General features: G+C 37.2%; 1 protein-coding gene across 2 annotated transcripts in view; it reads right to left on the minus strand.

The window, feature by feature from the left end:
- The window catches only part of pigs (pickled eggs), a 45,684-nt gene that overhangs the window by 16,410 nt on the left and 6,930 nt on the right, over positions 1 to 22,344 (minus strand). For both annotated transcript variants that reach the window (XM_011304790.1, XM_011304782.1), the window contains exon 3: positions 9,446 to 9,955. In XM_011304790.1, coding sequence (XP_011303092.1) covers positions 9,446 to 9,955 — 510 coding nt within the window. The remainder of the gene's footprint in view (positions 1 to 9,445; positions 9,956 to 22,344) is intronic.

Genomic DNA, 22,344 nt, shown 5'->3' on the forward strand with positions numbered 1-22,344 from the left:
TACGGTTCATTTCAGGATAATTTGATGATTTGGATTAAGTGTTTTGGTACGCTTGTCGGAACGAATTTAAATTCGGTTGCTCACGTCGGCTGAAGTGGTTTGTACCGATCAGAAGAAAATATGTCGAACAAACAGCCGGATGAAAGAACCGGAGCGATAAAGCCGTGCGATACACCTCCTTCAACTTCCTCTTCTCCGTTTTTTATTTTTTTTTTTGGGTTGAGGGGCCCCTGAATACTGATGCCACTTGTGAAAAGGTGAGCTGACAGGGAGAAAAATAGTTTTACCGGATTTCTGAGGTACAGGGGTGGGCGTGTTACCGTTTTTTCGCGTCTAGACTCTTTTAATAATCAACTGGATTGATCAATGGATTGGTGCTAATTAGTGATCACACTTTTGGGTCTGTCCTCGGGGGTCTTCCATCGAGGGGGAGAAATTGAAATTCAAAATTTATAGGGCGATATTTTAGGTGGGAGGACATTTTTAAAACTGTAATTAGAGTGATTGAGGGTTACGCTGAATTCCAAAAAAACAATCGAGCAGAATTATCTCGACAAGGTATGGTTTTAGGGGAAAGTGTCAGAAACATTTTTTTTAGGGGAGAAAATTTCCTACAAAATATGTCAGATGAACTTCGCTGTAGAGTCAGTCGTTCTCGACATAAACGCGCTCATGCAAGATTGTCACTTTTCAGTCATTAGATTTGATTCCGTGAGGCAATAAAATTCTCTAGAAATTGGACAATTTTTTCTTAAAGATATCCATTGCCGGTTGTGAAACGGCCTGTCACGATAGTCTGTAAATCCTGGAAAATAATGCGGGTTAAATAAGTTAGAAAGGCCACAAGTCGTCTCTCGGATTTTCCTCTTTCTCCGTTGACAGTTCCTCTTTAAGAATATTCTATGAGCCAATTGTGCCGGCACACCTACGATTCTCCCTCGATTTCACCGTTTAAATCGATATTGAGGAATTTTCCTCGGGAAAATAATATCCGACCGTGAAAATGACGAGAGAAAATAAATTATTCTTGACAGAAAAGATTTACTCCTGTGAGAGAAAATTTCTATTGAAACTAAAAGTGAGAAAAGTGACATGAAATTATTTTACGGACCCTCCGAAGTATTGGCATGAGGATTTCTATGAATTGAATTCGTCATTCGGTCTGTGATGTTGCGAGTATCTTCGAGGCGTCGCTCATAACATTATTTTGTTGTTTAAAATATTAAAAAATTATTGGTATATTGAAGAACAGTTGTAGCGAGTAAAAATTCGGTGGTAATTAACAATTATAGACCAAATATGGGAATTTATTGTTTTTTCCTTGTTATTGTAATGTTCGGGAATAATGTCTGTTTTATTTAAACATTTTTAGCTGTGACATATAGAAGCGATAATTTTCCCAGTTCTCATATTTTTTATTCTGATTTTTTGAGGCAATATTTTAATAAATAACCAATTCGTAATCGATTCATTTCGTGAGGATTGAATTTTCAAAATTCAGACAATAATATCCGTGAATTCTCGATTAATTAAAAATTGAGGAGTTGGGACTGAATTTCCATGAAATTTTGGCCAATTTTTTCCTAAGAATTTACTTCGTCGAATGGTGAAATTTCCTCGTGTGAAATGTCACGGGCGTGTCCGTCGGCTCAACCCGGGGAATTTCGCGGGAAATTCGCAGTATCCACTAGGTGATACCCCACAGAGGGCTTTTGCTCGATATCGACTGCGCGAGACGTACACCTATGTATTACCATTGGCCTGTGAACTACCGCAGGGCGTCCCGGCGCCGGCGTCTCTATAATCAATATCCTCGCAAGCTCGAGGAGCTTCAGCTGCTCTTTAACATTTCGCATTGCCGTTGAAATTTTTTTTTCGAGTGAAAATCGTCGATTCCATCAATTTCAATAAATTCAACAAAAATATCGGAGAAATTAATTTAAGGAATTCCGGAAAAATTCCTGCAATTCCAGATATTCCAGATATTCCAGATATTTTAGATATTTCAGGTAGTCACCAATAATCAGGACTTTATCCTCGAAACATCAGAAAATGAGATTTACATTGAATTCTTGGAATAAAATACAATTTCTCCGGAAAATTGAGTGAAAATTTATCCATACCGGACGTCTCATTAAATCCCCACCAGATCATCAATAAAAATTGCATTTTCATGTGGAATCAGAATTTTCCCACAGCTCTCATGTCCTTACGTCACGGCCTTTCGCCACCATCAAAAATAGTCCGCAAATAGCAATAAACTCCTGCAAACAACGACAGGATATTCTCCAGTGAAATCTAATCTCTTCGTGGAAATTCACCTCAAAATCCATGAGCAACACTGAACTCCATTGTGCCTGGAGTCACGAGGACGTGCTCAACACCTTGGACAATTGATAGTCACGTTGGGAATAAAATAATACGCGATACGTAAAAAATGATAAATTTGTTTAACGCAGACTCGTGACTGGAGTATCACCAGGTCGTGGTGTCCTTCGTGTCAATCATAAATTGTGAGAACTACCTCGAGTCTTGTTGAAATACCCCAGATGCTTGGGATTGCGGGGAGATATTCTCAACTGATGAGGAAGGATTAGTCAGATTGGTGTGAAGATTGTCCTGATGGTGAGCGTTAAACCGCTGAATTTTATTGAGTCAATATTGAGGAACTACTTGGATCACTGGACTGTCCCTCAAACACTGTCTTCAGCCTTCAAATTATTGCGCTAATTGTAGACACGGAATTGCATTGTAATAGCCTCGTCGACACACCATCTAGGGAACTCAGATTTATGGACCCTATCGATTAACTCTAAGGACGTTTTACTTTTCTTGGAAAACAATCTCGTGTGTCAATTCCGTTGACTAATGAGTTTTCGGTATCCTTGAGTCGTTTCGTTGCATTGAGCTCGTTTTATTGCGTCATTTCGTCAGTTTGGATGACTTGGGATTTTAGTTATCTGTGGAATTTACGCTGAAATCGGCGAGATTTGCAAGAGCCACATGTAGTGGGATTTTTTCAGAGAAAGTTGATGGAGTACTAGAGAATTCACGATTCCATCTTTTATGACTGTTTGAATCACTGACAGATTTTTTTTTTTTGAGTTTCTTTTAGAGAATCACCATTTTTTTTGGACTTGCCGATATTTTATAAAATGTGATGATTATGTGAAAAATTCCGGTTGGCTGCAGCTTTGGCACAAAATTATGACAATTCTGATAATGAGTAAAGGCGCACCTCATTCCAGTCACTCATAAAATATAGTTCAAATATTACGATGTGAATGAAAATTGTCGAATATCCCTGAATTTTTCATGATTCTAAAGTGCTCCAAAATAATTACTCAGGTTCACTGAGGCTCTAATCTTAAAAAACGAAATTCACAGCAACGAAGGGGCAGTAGGTGGTAGCGACTCCCAAAATATATTTCAAATACTATAACGCGGATAAAAATTGATGACCGTGCCTGAATTTTCATATGATTTGAAATGACATCAAGACAAATATTCAGGTTCGCTGAAACTCCTATCTTAAGCACTGAAATTCGTGAAAACGAAGGCGCAGTAGGTGGTAGCGATTCCCAAAACATATTTAAATACTATAACGCGGATAAAAATTGATGACCGTGCCTGAATTTTCATATGATTTGAAATGACATCAAAATAAATATTCAGGTTCGCTGAAACTCCAGTCCTAAGCACCGAAATTCGTGAAAACGAAGGCGCAGTAGGTGGTAGTGACTCATAAAATATATTTGAAATATTATAACGCGGATAAATCATAGATGTTAGTATCTGAAGTCGATAGGTCAGTGTGAAGCAATGTAATCGTTGCCACCCACTCGGAGCGTGCGACGCCGCGGCCTTTCTCGTTGGTTAGCAAGGCCGTGCAATCGGGTGAGTAACGGCCATGTATACATCAGGTCTCCCCCTCCTTCCCCCCATGTTTGTGTCCGTCGTCGACTCCTGACATGAAGAAAGTTCACAGCTCCACTTTAAATTCTCGCGAATGACAGGGCATCCGCCATGTGCATTTGACTGGAAAGCGTCCAGGGCACCGAAGAAAAAGAAAAAAAAGTACTTGAACTTGACACGAAAGCCGCCTCTGGACTGGGAACGATCAATACACTGAGCTTTTGGAGTTGGCGCTCTCGTCCTCTTTCCTCGATGATGAGAAAAGCAGGAAGCGGGTCCTTGGTGGAATTGTTGTCAAGTCCTTGCATTGCCATGGCGATTTACCATAACTTATGTGGAAGGGAATGAAGTGACTCAGGCGACAGTCTGAGGACGAATTCGGGTTATTTTTGGAGAGATATGTCTTGAAATGTTGTTTATGGAGGGGAGAGACCGGCAAGACTGGACATGGGGGGCTAAATGGGACATTTGCGGAAAACCATTTTCAAATCATTCTCGGTCATTTTTCTTTTTTCCAAAAAATGGTGGAGGCCGTTCATTTTATCTTTTAATTATACTGTTTTTTCACTTTTTTAATTTTTTAACATTCTCAAAAAATATTTTACTCAAATTAAACTCGAAAAATTTTTATATGCGATTTTTTTTTTTAATCAGTTAAGTGTAATAAAATTGTGGAAAAACTGAAATTTTTAATAATTAATAAAATTAATAGGGAGGACACCTACCCGTGGATTAATTACAGCTGATTAATATATTAATATCCGCTTTTTGTTGAACTCTCATTCAATTATTTATTGACATCGCTATTGTTTCGGTGGATTCCTCAAGTGACATTCAATATATTCTCAGTAAATTCGCATAGATAGAAGAGCAAACAACTCATGATGGTATCGATTATTGATAACGATTATAATTTTTTAAGGTACACATATTTTGAGTTGAGGTTGAGCAGAAAAGAGATTGAATCCCCAGAAAAATGTGACACTTCCGGGATTTCCGTTTAAACCCCGCAGATTAGATAATCTGCCTTCCGAGGATTTTGAAAAACACTCGGGTGGTTTACTCGACTCACTCATAGAGATGAGTAATTAACATCACAGTACCGTGAATATTTATTCATCTGGGTCAATATCATGTGTCGTGAGTAATTTACGTCGACGATCCCCTGAAAATTCATTGAATGCCACTACCTCATCGCACATTCGCCGATATCTGACTCACGTAATTCCTCCGGATCGATGAGTCTACACCGCGATTAGATAAGCGAAGGTAAAAATGATAATACGACGAAAAATAATCCGTGGGTCCTTATCGCCTTAGAAAATTAGCGTAGTGCATTCTTAAAACTATCAATTTCCCGGATTTATCATATGAAAGAGTAGTTACGGAAAATTATAATTTTCATGCATGGAAAACTGAAAATCTCGTGTATATAGCAGAAAGGCTTCCATTATATATTTTTTATTTACATATTTATGTCTGTATTTTTCAAGGGAATGTGAAAGAGAATTTTACATCTTTTTCCCGTCAATCAGGATTATTCTTGACGATTCTTGTCGTTAGAATAAAATCGAGTGTAATTTGCTGGACAATTGGAAAACATTCTTTGACAATGTAGAAGAGAAGAAGTCGATGAGATCGGTAAAATGCGGCTTATTAAAATTCCGAAGATCTCTGTCCCTCGGGATCACCTGATAGTCTTTCTATCCCACGGAATTATGGAATAACAATCGTAAATAACGCGTTCATTGAATTTCGAAGGTTCGGAATGCTCGGATTTTATTCGATCTAGACATATCAGTGTCTCACACTGTGATTTTCCAATCACAACTCGCGCGACGTTTATTACCGTTTAAAGGGAAAATACGAACCAGATATCGCGTTTCATTTGCACACGGAGTTTCAATTAACGATTCATCCCACGTAAAATATCTTGTCGACACGTGTTCACTAACGTAACTAGGATTTAATTTTTTCTGTTGCATATTTATTTTTATGTGGAACGTTATGTCAGAGGGGTGCAACTGGTATTTTCATAAATGAAAGGCGTTCTCAACGAGAAATGGAGGATCGATACACGATTTTATTTCGATTCCTCTTCCCCTCGTAAAATATTTTACTCGAGTGGGAATTCCCCCATGCAACCGGTTTAATAAAAGCAGAGAACAAAAACCTCGAATTTTCGGAAAATCTGCCTTAAATTCAGTCCTGGGAATTTTCGAAATTTATCCTTTTTTTAGAACATTTATTTTTCATTTGTATTATGTTTTCTTTGATGATTCATACCCTGGAATTCGACGGAGGGAAATTTACTTGTTATTTATATTTTTTTTTACATGGAACTTTTGATAACATCAGTAGCAAATACCGATTTTTTTTCACCGAAGCCTGAGCGAGTGTCGATTATTCTAAATTTGATTGTAATTTTTATGTTAATGTTAACGGCATGTGGCCTCGGTTAAATAGCGTATCGGTAAGTAAAATCGGGAGAATAGTGAATGGTGAAGTCACGACGGGGTGGCCCTGCCCAGATTATAAATTTTTCACTAATTTTTTAAAAACAATTCCCATCTTGAGTTCGAAGGAATCGATTCCCCTCTAATTCAAATGGAATTTCTCAATAATTTTTTCAATATCCTTTTTTTTTCTTTCCAATACGATTTTTTTTTCTTTCCAATGAAACATTAAAGAAAAGATAATTCGAAATATTGATGTATTAACTGTTGTGCAGACAATACGATTTTTTCAGAAATTGTTTAAGCCGCATGTGCGTGCCATCGCCTTCGCGGATAATTGAATCCATTGGCGATTTCAATTTCCTCTTTACCATTCTTTTTCCATAAATCACTCGTAATTCTTTTCATGTGCCCCCATGTCAGTAAATCATCGCCTCCAGTCAATCACCTCCGGTTAAAAATAGAATTCAAACATCTCGTGAACTTCGCGAAATGCACGACCGCGTGCCACAGCGTCTGGACGAAATTGCCTCCCACAGTTCATTATATTTCATCGTCAACCAGGTGTGAGAATGTATTTTACACCTGCGCCGGAAAAGAAAATAGCCTTTCTTGAGGCCCTGCGATTTGGCGTGGTAAGAAAATAAAGAGAAAAGAAAAAAACATAAGTAGATTCTCCGCAGAGAGTGTGAGAGATTTCTGCGGTTCAATTCTACATATTTATTCAATATAATATACCGTTGAGTGTGCAGTTTATTATCCACAACTGGAATAGAAATTGCTGGAAACAAAAACGGGAGGAATTCATTTTTATAATTCGGGGAAATTTAACGACATTTTTCTCAGCGTTTATTCAACGATTTTATGGGTCGTTAATCCTTTTGAATGGGTATTTAGAATTGAAGGGAGTGGAGGAATTTCAATTTTATTAGATACCCAGTGTTCTACGTCTAGAACAACCATTTGAATCGAATAACATCTAATAATTTTTTATTCAAATCAATTTTTCCTCCATTTAATGTTCAATTTCCATAAATTAATTTATCATCTACCATTAATAAATTTGTAGTCAACTTATAAAGAATTTCAATCGCATTGAAATTCCATTTTTTCGTTGCGGTGTCTCACAATGTTTAATTGAATCAGTCAATAATAAATATTTACTTAACGATCTCATGGAGCTGACAAGTGATATTTTTTTCCCATTGAAAATTGTATAATTAAAATTCCCGGGTTTTTTAATCCTTCGAAAAAAAGCCCGCGGCGTTGAAACGGAATTGATCGGCACGAGGTAGCCGATTAATCACGAGACAGTGATACCTTCTCACACTCCAATCAGCCTCAACTATCTCAAACATTATTACTCGATTGGATTGTAACTGAAACGGTTGCAAAGAGTCGCCCCGGGGTGCATTGTTGCGATATCATTTGTGTCTCTAATATTTTTCACAAGCGTTAACTTGCGCGTGCCTCTACCCCACCACCGATAACTTATCAGTTTCTCGCCAGAGGGCGCCATCACATTTTTTTTCTAATTAAAGAGTGATTGCCGATACCTTCGCATTTTTCGTGATTTGTGTAAATTTGTGGATCAGACCGATCTAAAAAAATATACGGTTCTCCGATTTTATCATTATTCAATGGCTGACATATGCCAGTCGTTCATCTAATAATTTATCAATAATAATAATCTGATAATAAGAATTATGTATTTTTATAAATATTCTTAGAAGTTTTGTGAATTTTTTGTTGTTCGTACGTTCATTCCCGTAAAATCTCTTAATTGCTGAGGGACAATGACGAAATGACGTGTTGCCAATACAACCGTGAGACATTAGACTGGTGGATCATTTTTACAAAGCAAATCGTAGAATTCACGTGATGGCTCATACAATTTCTCTTTCAACACACACTACCTATTGCGCTTCCCCTCCCTCGCGAATTACTGGTCGAACCGCCATTTCTACCTTCTTTCCTGTTTTTTTTAATTGGATATTTCTCTCGCTGTGTGGTAATTATTCGACCCGGCAAAGATACTGATAACGGCCGCTAAACTGCATGAAAAATTGACATTTTCGGATAAAATTAAAGGTCATAACCTACGACATGGAATTAAGTCCCGTAGGGCAATAATCCCTTTCGGTGTATAATTATATCAATGTAATATCTGTCGTTTTGGAAAATGAAAAATACCAATGAATTTGAAATTCCGAGTGTCGCATATTCTAATCTCCCTTTGTAAATCTAAGCTGGTAGTCACAACGATAATTGGCAGGATAAATATACCCGTTATTTTTTACACAATTTATTTATTTTTTTCTTCATCTCTTCGACTACTGCCCACCTTGACACGTTTATCGTGAATCGAAGGTAGTTGGTTGGGTATGTGACGACGGGGTGCGTTAATCTTGAATTCCCGGTGGACGGGTGCTGTGATTATAACAGCGAGGGGTACGCAGAGTCAACTACTTGTCAATTTCAGAATGTATCGCCTTCGCAGGAAGGATAATAGATAATAAGCCAGTGGGTTTGAAAAATCATTCAATACCAATTGTGATTGGTTAATTAAGAGCCGTTTTCCTCAAATTTTTTCATTCAGATTTTTAATTTTATGTGTGGAAATTGAATTGCATCATTGTTTATTTTTTTATCTCTAATTTCATTATTCTCCTTTAATTTCGTGAATTAAATAATTTTTATTAATATTATTATTATTGAATTATAATTGTTTATTCTCATCTCCCTTTAGTGTGCGTAAAGGGCTCGTTTTCTAAAGACTACTTTGCGCACCAGTATCATAATCTATCATTTCCGCACTTGTTGCGAAATACACTATTTCGTCACATGTGCCGAAAAGTGATTTTCCCGCACATTTTGAAGAAAAATATTGTACGCAGCTGGTGCATAAAATAATTTTTAGCATTTCACTTGTTGTGAAATGTACCATTTTACGACCGCTGCTACGTTCACCTCGTGCCGAAATGTGCTTTTACGTTAATTCGTAAATGTCTTTTCGTTGACTTGTAAAAGGAGAACGCACTCGTATCGAAATATACTATTCCCAGTGAACTTACCATTTCGTCGAGGCTCTTGAGGTCATTGGTGACAATTTGGGGCTGTGGCCCATAGATAAGACACGGCTCGTCCTGTTGCATCTCCCCATACTCATCGTCGCTCTCGTCATTGCCATCCCCATTTGACGCTTTATTCTCAGCAGCAATTTCCCTGTCAATCTGTCTCTCCATCTGTACAAGCATGGGGGCGAGCATTCCGAACTTGGCGCCGCGTCTTGCGACCTCGAGGAGGCACAGTATAACGTGTCTCTCATTTTTACGCATTATGAGGTCGTCGCTCTCGAATAGTAGACAGTCGATGATACCGAGACTGTTGCGACACCAGCTTATAAAGTTTGACACGTTGTCACGAGCGAAGAATGTACCGGCCTTGGCGTTTGGCAGGAAGGCCACATCGCTCAAATGGCTCATCGGTACGGCCAATGATGATGTTATCGAGCGAGTCATTATTTTCCGCGCCTGGCGGCGTGCTACGTAATCCGATGCTGCACGACGAACGTTGTTGGCGTGCTGAAACAAATTTATTTCACTAATTAATTCCACAGGCAAGCGTTAAACAGTTGCAAGTTGATTTAGCTAATATGTACGATTTCTATCAATATCTCGGAGCCGTAAAAACATTCGCTATTTTTCCATCGATCTTTTTTGTCGATCTCATTACGCTCTACAAAAAAAAATTGGAAATTGCTTTGGGACTGAGTGTACCCTTCGGATGAAATTTATTTTTCAGTTGCAGAAAGGGAGTTAGAGAAGATGTCAAAGGTGACAGGTGACGGATGGGGCCGGACGATATCGGTAAGTCAAACTCCTCAATTTTCTCTGATCTCTGATGTTGTGATGCCGGAGTCGAGACGGATATTCAACCGTCGTCTCCAAAATAATTAATAGCCGGCGTCCGACTGTTTTAGCCCGCTCGTTAGTATAAATAAGCCCGAGGGGATAAAGAGAAATTGTAGCAATAAAATCATCACAAAACCATCAAAACGAAAGTAAATGAACCGTGCAACGACGATTTTGCCAAATGAACGAATAAAAAAATTATAAAAAGAAAATAAAATTAAATAATGGAAGCGGTGGAGAATACATTCGTCAGGTGTATGTCGGCATGTAATAACATCGTTTTAATTACAAATTTATCCGACACACGATTGATGGGACTGAGTATTTCGTTAACGTTTGGTGGAGAGGAAAAAACTGGATGAAAAGGATGAATATTCCGGTGGAGTTGTGGTCCTGCGGTTTAATTTATTGTTGTTTTTTTTTTATGATGCTTGAAATACCCGGGACATGGTACCTCGAGTCTCGATAATTATTGCGTCTTGATTGATATTCAGCTCGCGATGTTGTCTCAGCAAATTTGAGATTCTCCTTCTATAGGTGTGCGACTTACATGTGTCTCACCTCGTGTTTCCCGGAATCTCTTCAGACTTTTGATTATCTAACAGATTGATCATCATTACCTCATGATATTCACGTGACAATTCTTGCTATTTCCTCGCTTTTACCGCAACTTTGGGGTGACAGTAATCGCTACTAATTAAATTAATCACCGGACAATTCCTATCACATATGACAAATTGATCAATAGTACTTCCAACTTTTTGAGTGGAATCATTTAAAGCTGTCTTAATTAATCGTCTCTTTAAACGCTATTTATCAATTAACAAAACCTCACGGTTTTAAGGAGTTTTTCACGATTTCCAATCGACTGTATCTTGCGATCGACAGAGTAAAAATTACGATGCATCATTCGATTCCGAAGATCTTCTTTCATTCTTCAAAATGAGAATTGACTTGTTGAAAGCCCATCGTTGAGTCCGGAGACGTGTGGAAATAATGACATCGCGTTTTCTTCGAGTGACGAGTAGACTTTTTGTCCGAACGGCCACAAGACATTCGCTCCATAAAATAGTCTCCCTGGGAAACGAAATATTTATGGGCAGCACGTGTGTCAGTGTTTGAATTTCCAAAATATACCCCCCGGATGGGATGTGCTTGAACCGGTTTTAGTTTCCTGGTGAGCAACAAATTTCCTACCGATTTCACTCTTCCTCGGTATATTGCATTGTTCGAATGAATTCCCTTCGTCGCATCTGTAAAACACGTGGGTGCCAGGTTCGACCACACAAATGGTGTTGACGATATTTCGATGCCCCACACCTTATATCCGGACCCCAGACACCCCGAGTATATCTTGTTCAACATCCGGTTGTACTTCAATGCAGAAGCTTTTATGTTGCTCTTCAAAACTACGGGGGCAAGAGAATACAGTCATTCACACGTTGACATCAATCACAAAATACATATAATTGAGTCCAATATATTAATATAGTGGATGCTAGGGTAACGTGAAGATCCATTAAAAATGATTCTATTTTTATTTTAAACATTTTCCTTTTTCTATATTTAAAATAATAAATACACTCGAAATTTCAATTGAAAAATGTCGAAATTTTCAACTTTTTAAATATTTATTAACGAAATGACGTGAAAATTCAGTGGAAAATTTTATTGACGAACCAGTAAATTTCTAAACGCAATTCTGATAATTTTCCATTTTTTTGTGATCTGAATTTTTATTCCTGCCCTATCGTATTTTGAATTATCCCAGAAAAAAACCTTTCAACGACCAATTTCTACTCAAACAATTGTTTTTTCTACAATGATGAAACGTTATATCTGCGGATCCTGTATCGAACAAAGGTACCGTGACAAAAATTATTTACCGACAATATTTATTTGAAACTCAGACATGACGAAGCGTGCCGAACGATGTGAGTATCAAATCTCGAATAGGAATAGGTCTTTGTCCCCAATGTGTGCGGATCCAATGGATTCAGCTTTGTTTGTTCGCATCAGTTTGCGTTTCAGTTATGCCACTGTGGCAACAACCCCTCCATTATATACGTTAGATTATCATTCAACCGGATAAACTTAAGCCCCAGGGTGCATTCTCCATTGACAATTTTGAATCACCAGAATGGGGAGAGTTTGGTTTCAGTTCCATGACGCAATTGTCCTTAACTTTGATTTCGGCAGATGGGTTTATTGACTTTCTAATGAATGTCACAAACTATCCGGAGGGGTTATCATTTTTTTAGACAGTACATTTTTATATCTACGCGACTACGAACGCGCGCTTATAAACAAATTACTTCTAAAATTTTATAGAAACACCTTAGAATGTTTAAACAATACATTCATATGAAATTTCCTGGTTATTATAATTCATATGTGAGTCAGGCATAAATAAATAATAGTATATACAAAAATGTTATCTCAATGCTAAAAATAATTTTTTTGTATACTTCAAAAGCAAAACAATCAAAAAGTACATCCCTATAATTTTTATATATTTATCTATACATATGAATAATAAGAAAAATTATTGAATTGAATAATGAATTTAATTATTTATATTCTTTATATTCTGATGTTACTTTCAGTCGGGGTCTAAGCTAGGCGAAATAAATCGGCAACGAAAAACGTTGGACTGTTTTAATGTAGGATTCGTCAGGCTTCTCAACATCTGGCGATTTTCGGGGATTTCTGTGTGCGAATTCGTCTCGAGGGGCTACTTCCATGTTTCAAAATGCGCAAGGGCCATTTTCATCAAGAACCATTTATCGTTGTACCATGATGACATTAAAGGGGTCACAGGCCACATTATAGTACATCCTGTCGTCGAATTCCCCCTCTGTATTGCAGATTATATTCATATGGGTCTCGTTTTGCTGCATCGGTTAAATAGCCACATGTGTTTATGCTGTTGAAAGGGTGTTGGAGGGAATAAAAGTGAGAGTGATTGCTGTGAGGAGCTGGTTTATGCCTTCATGGTCATTTCACGGGGTGTTGGGATGGTTAAGTATCATGTTAGCGATCGACGGTGGGAAGAATAGAGTATTTAGTCGGTGCTCATTGTTAGTAACAATTAACCGTTGCGTAAGGTTTTTTTTTTCTTTCATTGTCGTTAATTATTGTTGGGAACAAAAAAAAACATTGAAATTCCAGGGAGAGTTTTGTGGTTTTTAGGAGAGTGTTTCCAGAGAGATTATTTATTTATGAAAATTAGTGTCAAAATGGTCGTTTCCGGTTTTCGATGAATCGGTGGGACATGCTGTCGTGGAAACAGCTGATTGTTATGCTGTGTGGAACCAATTGATGCAGGTGTCATTACGATTTTCCGACGTTTGTGTCACGAGTGTCTCGTAATATTTAACGACTTTGTGTGTTAACCCTCCGATAACAACGAAGACACCATTCAGTGTAACAATGCACACGTACGTCGTACCGTTAGGTTCGAACAATGCGAGGGAAACACCTAGTTCTTGGTGAATAAAAATGAAGGTATGGGTGGGATCGATCCGGGTATAACTGGCAACATAACCTCCCTACAATAACCTTTGACCTGTACTCCGTGGCTATTTATTACTAATAATAATACAGAACTTATTGATGACACGAGTACGCGTACTCAGATATGACAAATTCACGGGGAAAAAGATACACATCATTGGAGTATATTCGATTTTCCATCCCGTATCGGTGAACAATTGGTTTTCTTACCATTCTATTATTTATTAAACACATATCAATCAAATAAATCAATCAAATAATATAGAAAACGGAATTCAAGTTCTGAAAAGTCTTGAAGAATCACCGAAATCAATTATTTTCTCAAGTGGTTTTCTGTGGAGATAGATTAATTGCACGCGATGCATGAGTACTTGGCGCGAGACACTACCGCATTTTTAAATTCTCAAAAAATGGACAAAGAATTCGCGCTGACGTCGAATCGTCATGCAAATAGAATTTCCTTGTGATTGTTCACAAGATAATTTTTATAATTCAATCACTTACGGCTAACAATAATTAATGACGAACATAATTCAGGAAAAAGGATAATTATGATAAACATAGTTATTATTGTTTTCATGAATAATGAGAATAATTTGGAAACCGTATTGAATATTATTTGGATTTTTTGTGTTTAGATCCGCGAGACAAGTGTTTTTTCTAGCAATATTGTTTTAACATCAGAAAATTGTTCAGTAAATAGTGAGGGTTCACTCCCGAACCGGACTGTCGTGTTATATTATGTTTCTTCATTCATCTGCTGTTTACTTCTCCTGTTCTTTCATATTCGAAATATTTATGTGGACGGGTGTGTCTGACTGGATCGCGATTGTTTGCTCAACCGCAGTCCTCTCCTATTCTCTCGTGCCTCTTTATTAAATTCCCTGGAATTCTCCCTCGTTTCTCTCTTTTTTTCTACTCTCTCTCTTTTTCGTTTTGATGTTCGGGGCGTTATGCAAATATACGTATCAACTGCATCTGGAAAATTTTTGCTGTCTCAATCACATGTTTACCATGCGCGGAGGTTATCATTAGACACTGGATAGACAGCTAGGCATTGCCAAGTTGCGATAAGCATTTAGTGGATTATATAAATCGATGACAACGAACGGGGATTCGTATCCGTGGGGGAGCACAGACCGGGTTCTGTTCAACGTGTCATAAAGTCATGGTATTATGAGTGAGGAAGTGCCAGTGAAGTGCGTTGCACAGACCCAGGGGACGACAATTCATTGTATCAATTCTGAAGATGTAAAAATCACATAATTTTTTCAATTTTTTACATTCATTTTCTTTATTCGAGTGCCCCATCAGGAATTTGTGTACTTTTTGTCATTAGGCAGAGTTCAGTGCCATTTTTCGAGACATTCTCATGGTTTCTCGAATTTTTCTTCGAAGATTTGTGGAGATTGTGGAATTTATCATCGAGAACAATAAATATTTGAGATTTATTAGATTTTTTGGAATGGAAGGAGATTTTCGTATCCTTTGGAAAATCACCAGAATTTTTGGCATTCAATTGAATTTACTATGATTTCCTGGAAATTCAGATATTTTTCAGATTTTTACCCTGAAATTTCATGGAATTTATTTTTAAAAATTCATAGGATTTTATGGATTTTTCAAATTTGTTAGACATTGAGGAATTCATCACCACAGAAAATCATGCGATCTTCCGCAAAATGTTTTGCCGGACTTTCGCCTTTAAATTAAATTCATTACCATTTGCGGAAAATTACGTCAATTTCCGCGAATATCTTCTTAATTTTTCGAATTTTATCGCATTCACATAAAATATCAAAATTTCCTCTCAATAAAAAAAATAAAAATGCAATAACAATACTTTAAAAGCGTAAATACATAATTTCGAAATTATGATGTTTACATTTTCACGATGATGATACAATGGGTGCATTGAGCAGTGGGAGTGCTGAACACCTTGGAAATATGCGATGTCATTTCGATGGGTTGAAGGTGTCAAGGCATTGATCTTCACAACGGAGGTCTTCATAATATTTTTTTCCATTTGAGAATTGAAATTGAATCATTGAATAACTCAAAACCCCCACGATCTTAGACACCTCCGCAGTCACGTCATACCGTATCTAATCAGTTGGGCTCCATCCAGGAGATTATAACTGAAATAGTTCAACTCCAACGGGAGAACTTCCTCCAGAATTATCACTATTTCTGTCGGAACACTGGATTTTTTTCTTCACCGGGTGCATACCCTGGGTAGTATATTTAGAAAATACGAAGGGTGAAAGATTGTCCTCCCCACGTGTTGGTCTCACGGTGTCTGCAGACGGTTTCATTCATGTTACGACCGACAACACAAGAGCCAACAAAAAGCATAAAGGGGAGACAACGAGTTGAAGAGCCGACTTGTCCGTTTTTCCCGGGCTAAACACTTTTCCCTCTTCAGCCCTTGGAATTTCCTCTTGTTTTTCCGCCGGGGTCGATGAACGCGACTACTTCAAAAACTTTCTCAGCAACAAGCATTATTATTTTTTATATTAAACATATGTCAATTACACCATATTATTATGTCTCATAAACAATTGAATTTTTTAGTCTCACTATTTTTTTTTACTGCATTTTCCGAAAATTTTTCGATTTGCGGTTCATCCGGAAAATTCAATAGCGAAAATTGGGAGTGACTTGCTCAATTTTCATTATTGATTATCTCGGAATTTTCGGGAAAAATCGAAATTTTTGTTAGACTCTTTTTTGTAGAGCTAATTAAAAACTTGAAAAAAGTTAATTACGAATAATTGGCTATCTCACTCAGATTTGGAGATATTTTCATCGAAAGTCCCAGTGGAGATGGTGTGTTATGAAATTTCGCAATTGATTCGAGAAAATTTTGACAATAAATGTCATTTATTAAATTAAATGACGACAAAAGGAATTTTGATGACGAATGATTCTAATTGAGCCCTTAAGCGAGGGTTTCGCACCGCAATTTGCAATTCAAAGTATTAAAACAGTTATTTTTACACAAAAGAAATAACGTGTGGTATTTCACGCGTCAATTCCCCAGGAATTTTCTCATTCAATTGTGAACAACTGTTGCAAGTTGGTTGGAAAATTCCCAATTAGTCCACTCGTAGCACGAATCTACTCCATTCGACACAAAACATGACATCTAATCCCGCAAATGCGCAATATGCAGATTTCACTTTAATCATGAATATAAATTGTCAGATACGGTTTTAATGCCCCGAGTACTGCGCACTGTTATCTCAATCAAAATACAATTTTTCTCTCTTACCATATCTGGCTGATTGAAATCACGTTACACTCATCTCGGAGTGGAGGAATAAATTAGAATAAGAGATTCATCAAAAAGCAGTAAAAAGAATGGTAATGATGTGCTGGGGTTTAGAGTAAAAAAAAAGGATCTGGCGGTTAAGTCAGCCGCATCTAATTCTCGACATGTGTTGGCTCATATGACTCTATCTGATAGACACAACTCTATTCTGTGGACGATGAGTGTTTCCTTGACAGGCGGAGGTGCACGGTGAAAAAAGGAAAACGAGCTCAATCCAATGGTGGATTTCATTTCCAAAGAAAGAGAGTATACGTGCGCTTTTAAATAATTACTAATGAAATTTCCGTCATCTGAATTTTAAAGTTGGAAGACAATTTCAATTAAAAATGCTCATTAAATTTCTCTCTTATCGTGAAAAGTCGAGATAACTGTCATGTCAAACTATTTTATCCCCCCAAAATTCGGAAGTTCGCAAAGAAATCAAACTGAAAATTATGATTCCACTTTCCCCTGAAAATCCATAAAAAAACGAGAAAATTCCAAAGATATATTTTCTTGATTTTGTGTTGCATTGACAGAGACATAGAATGCAATTTAATTTAATATCAATTACTATTTCAATATTAATATTAATAATAAAATAGTAATGAATATTAAATCAAATTGCAGAAATTACTATATAATATATTAACATTCTAATTATTATTTAATATCAATTTATTGTTTTATAAGGGAGCATTTATTTTTAATGGAATTAAAAAAAATTGTCGTGACGCAATTGTTTCAATTGTTTCATGTTCAGAATATAAATCATACTTTTTACCCTACTTTATCGATTAATTTATGTGAGTTTCATCGTGGAGAGCTTAATCTATAAATTATTCCGTTATGAGAGCCGGGTTATGACTTCTCATGAGGACAAAACATCGTTAAATTCAATGATCCTAGTTTCCACGGAACAACAATTATCGTAAATACCGACAATAACCGATTGCGTATACCTCTCTGTGGGTTTAATTCAGTAAATAACGCGTGGTTGTCACAGCAGTGAATAATTTTCGCGTCAAACGGTGGAAAATTTGTGATTTTACTGAGACAGCAGGGGATGCACTGGAATGACGATCGTAAATTTCAATTCCAGAGAAGATGACACCAATCGCTGGTAATTAACGATTCTAGGAATTCTAGGAACTGTTAGAAATTTCTGGGCTTTCGGGATTCTAGTTCTTTCGGTGCGATTGCCGTCGGGAGTTTGCCGCACTTTTTGGGGATCTTTCTAATTTTGGAGAGGAAAAAGCTTTCGGTGCATTGAGTGGAATTCAAATTGGGGGATTGAGTTTTATTTTTGGTTGGGCGAGAAATTTCGGTTGGAAAATGAGGAATTAGTGACGTTTTTATCGGAGATTTCAATCGGAATTGGTGACTTACGGAATGAAAGGGGATTATTTTTATTTCTTGGTTGATTGATGTGAAAGTGACAGTCTATTTGGGGGCATTAATCAGAAATACTCAGAGCTCTCCATTAATATTTCAGAAGACTGATGAAAATTATTTGTTTTCTAATGCAGCCCCAGGGGTCGGTCTTGGAACGTTCCAGGAAGACACGATTTTTTTAAAGTTTTTGTCAATCAGCGGTTGATTTCATACATGACTTTCAAAAATACTCAAAAGTTTGAAAATTAAAAATAGATTCGCTCCCTAGCCCTAGCCCTAGCTGGGGGCCTTTTCTGTAATCATTAGGACAGAAAAATTAATTGTTTTTTTAAATACGACTTTTCCATTGAGTAAATATCGATATATATATGTCCCTCTCGTACATGACACCCGAAATGATCAGGAAAGCGAAATGGAAAGAGTACAATATTTTTTCCACGAAATTATTCTCACCTCACTTAGAATCCCGATGTTGGTCCCCATAAAATTATTCGCATATCAAGCCTACAACTCGAAAAGTCACGCGAAAGTGTGACTTCCACTGCTGCCATACCATTGGCAATAATTCAGTACGAATTTATTGCCAGTCCCAATGAATCGCGTGGCTTAACATCCTCCATCGTATAACAACACTCGGTACAAGCCGCACGCGCACATTACGAGTATTTCAAGACTTTTCTCCGTGCCCCCTTGATTGTCCAAAAACTACCGATGCAAACAGTAAATTTCAGGAGTGAGATATTTAGAGTAGGCAGAAGATGAACCGAAAAGCCGCGAGGAGAAAGTCCACGAGTCGCGGATTAAATGTTTTCTTTTTAAATCATCCCAAATATCTTCAGATCTCTCCAATTTTAGAGGGAAAAGTGCGAGAAATGAAAGTTAGAGCGTAAAATTCTGGCGGAAAAGTGTCTTCGGTAGTTTTCCTTTATTATGGATACATATTCGGTAAAAATGATGGAAAAAAAACTTCACTCGCGGATGACTCGAAAAGTCATTTTCACATCGATTTTCTAATCATTTTTATTGGATTTTTTTTCTTCGTGTATTAGGTTCTCAGATATTCGCGGTTGATTTGCAATTTGTGAAACGACTTTGTTCCAAATTCATCGGTTTTTCTCTCGTTCTTTGCCCCGGACATTTATGAATGCATTCATCAATGATAATTTACCACCGTGTGCGATAGTCTCAGGGTCATCGGTATGCAATACCCTGAGGGGGAAAAAACAGGATGATAAAGCCCGGAAGGAATAGGTTGTATGAAAAATTCGCATCGACGAGTCCTTTTGCGAGAGGGTGTTGTCTCGGTAGAGAGAAAGACGAGTGTGTGGAGGTCCCGTTTACGATCTCGTAAACGAAGATTCGCAATTTGTTTCCGTCCGAGTGATTTACGGAATGATGACTCGTTACATTTGCGTTGGGGGAAAAAGCCACGAAGTTTTTTTTTCACCATTCACTGGGTATTTATTCGAGTGCCTCAGTTTATTGTTTATTTAAAACTTTCACATGGTAAGATGGATATGGAGTTGTCATTAATACGGGGGAAAAAATTCCCAGTTTCGAATTTTGATTTATTTCTGGGAGAGGAGAAGTTGTAAATCAGATTTTCACGCACGCATTTTTTTTTTTTCTGTTGTCGTTCGGACAATTCGTCATTTTTTAATCGCTCATGTGAACCTCGGGAATGGACGATTGCTCAATCTGAATTTTAGGGGTGAAATTATTATATTTTTCGGAGTCGCTGAGTCACAACATTTATAATATAATTTTATTACAATATTTAAATAATTGCAATATTTGAGAGATTTTCAGAGAATAACTGAAATTTCAATTAAACTTTTTGAAATTGAATATTCAATTTGAATAAAAAAAAGTAAAACGTACCAAAAAAAATTAACCGAAAATTCAGATATATTTTTTCGTATTTTCCCCAATAAATTCGAAAAATCGGAGTTCGAGCGTCAGTCTATGATATCCGTTGACATCCGAAACAAGAACTAAAGTTGATAGAGAAGTACTTGAAGTACTCACGTACTTGTGGAATAGGAGGAGAGAGGTAAGAGGGTAAAAATATAATAAACGTGGGATAAACGCATCCGGTTTGCGCATAAATAATGGGAAGAGGGGTTTCTCGTCGATGAATGACGCTCGTTTGGTAAAATTCAAACGAGCGACTCTTCGTTCGGAGATCAGTGAAAGTCAGCTTCCCTAGATGAGGTACTGTGCAACGAATTCGCATTGAATGACCTCGTCGTACCTCGGATAATCATGCAGTCGTTACGAACATGGAGGGGGGAATAATGTCGCTGGATAATCTTATGTGGGGCCTACTCAATAAGCTAGTTACGCACAAACCCGTCTATTCTGGTTACACTGGTTATGGGACTATATGGGCGCAGCGGAACCATGTATTCTCGTTTTTGTATAATTTTTTTTCCATACGGCACCACCCACGGGTGTTTCTAATGCGAGCACCTCGATCATTCAATAATTCCGGACATTGATACGTGATATATCGTGATTAATCAATGAACCCCCATCGATATACGATATATCAACTGTACGGGCTAATTTTTCAATCTGCGTTCAATTTACCAAATTGAAAATATCATTTTGGAGTTTATGGTACACTGGAAAATTTATTGACGCTTTCACACGAAATCATTATTTTTAATTATGTGTGTTTAAATTTAATTCAATAGTGGAGTTGCAAATTAGGATACGGGCAGTTTTTTTAAAGCCTATTTTTAAATATCATTGAATAATCAATATCAATATCATTAGAGGCAGAAATGACAAGAAGAAAAATACATCGAAAAACAGTCTAGAGGTAAACTCTGTTGTCCCTGAAATTCCTTAAAACTTCCAGAATGGTTTCTGCGAAGCTAATCCCTCTCGCTGCTACACGAAAAGAAACACTTAATCAAATATAAAATATTCTTGATTAAAGCACATCTTTTCCGTGTAGACAAGCAAAGCATTCGGAAAATATCCGACAATTTCGAATGTCGAAAATTACAGCTGAAGATTTTTTTTTTCTCTTATGAACTTTCAAGAAACTTCTAACGGTGTAATAAGGGTACTTAGCTCCATAATTACGCGAATAAAGATACGTAATTTTCATTGAATATTTCTTGTCGTACTTGGGAAGTAGCCAAGTCCATTGCAACTGAAATTCCGAATTACAGTCACGTATTGCCGTGTAGATTTCCTGAGTGTCGAATACACACGCATGCCGCTTCCTCCGTTGACTCGCACGCGTTTCTTACTCACAAGTTAAAAGACCCCCCCCGAGTTCGTTATCCCAACACGAGTCGACTGTATTCTCGTTGCATACACGTGAACACAATGGGTGAAGAGTCAGGAATCTTGGAGAGCTTAACAGTAAATAATTCAAAGAGCCTAGTGGAGGGTTGCGGGAGTGAAGCGTCAGGGAGGAACAAAAAAAAAACAGTTTAAAAGATAGAAAAAAAAAATAATAATAAAGAATGAAAGGAAGAATGAAGAAGCGCTTGAGGGCCGGTACTGTGTTTACGTCCATTATTTTTATTCACTATTTCTTTATTTTCGCGGGAGTGTAATATACGCAACGTTTGATCGTAAACCATCGGATGCACTTGAGGTGTACATCTGTGTGAGTACTTGCAGAGGCTACAATATGCATCATTTAACGGTACAAACCCGCTTAGGACCATCCTCTTATTTTATTTTTTACGGTTAATGTATTTTTAACAATTATTTATGGCCGGAAGTGTCGGATGATTCATTGTTTTAGAAATTATTTTGGCGAGTTGTGACTTCGTATAATGGAATATCTACAGGGATTTACACGTGTTAT

This window comes from Fopius arisanus, unplaced genomic scaffold, assembly GCF_000806365.1.
Source record: "Fopius arisanus strain USDA-PBARC FA_bdor unplaced genomic scaffold, ASM80636v1 scaffold00002, whole genome shotgun sequence".
In the NCBI taxonomy this organism is placed as follows: domain Eukaryota; kingdom Metazoa; phylum Arthropoda; class Insecta; order Hymenoptera; family Braconidae; genus Fopius; species Fopius arisanus.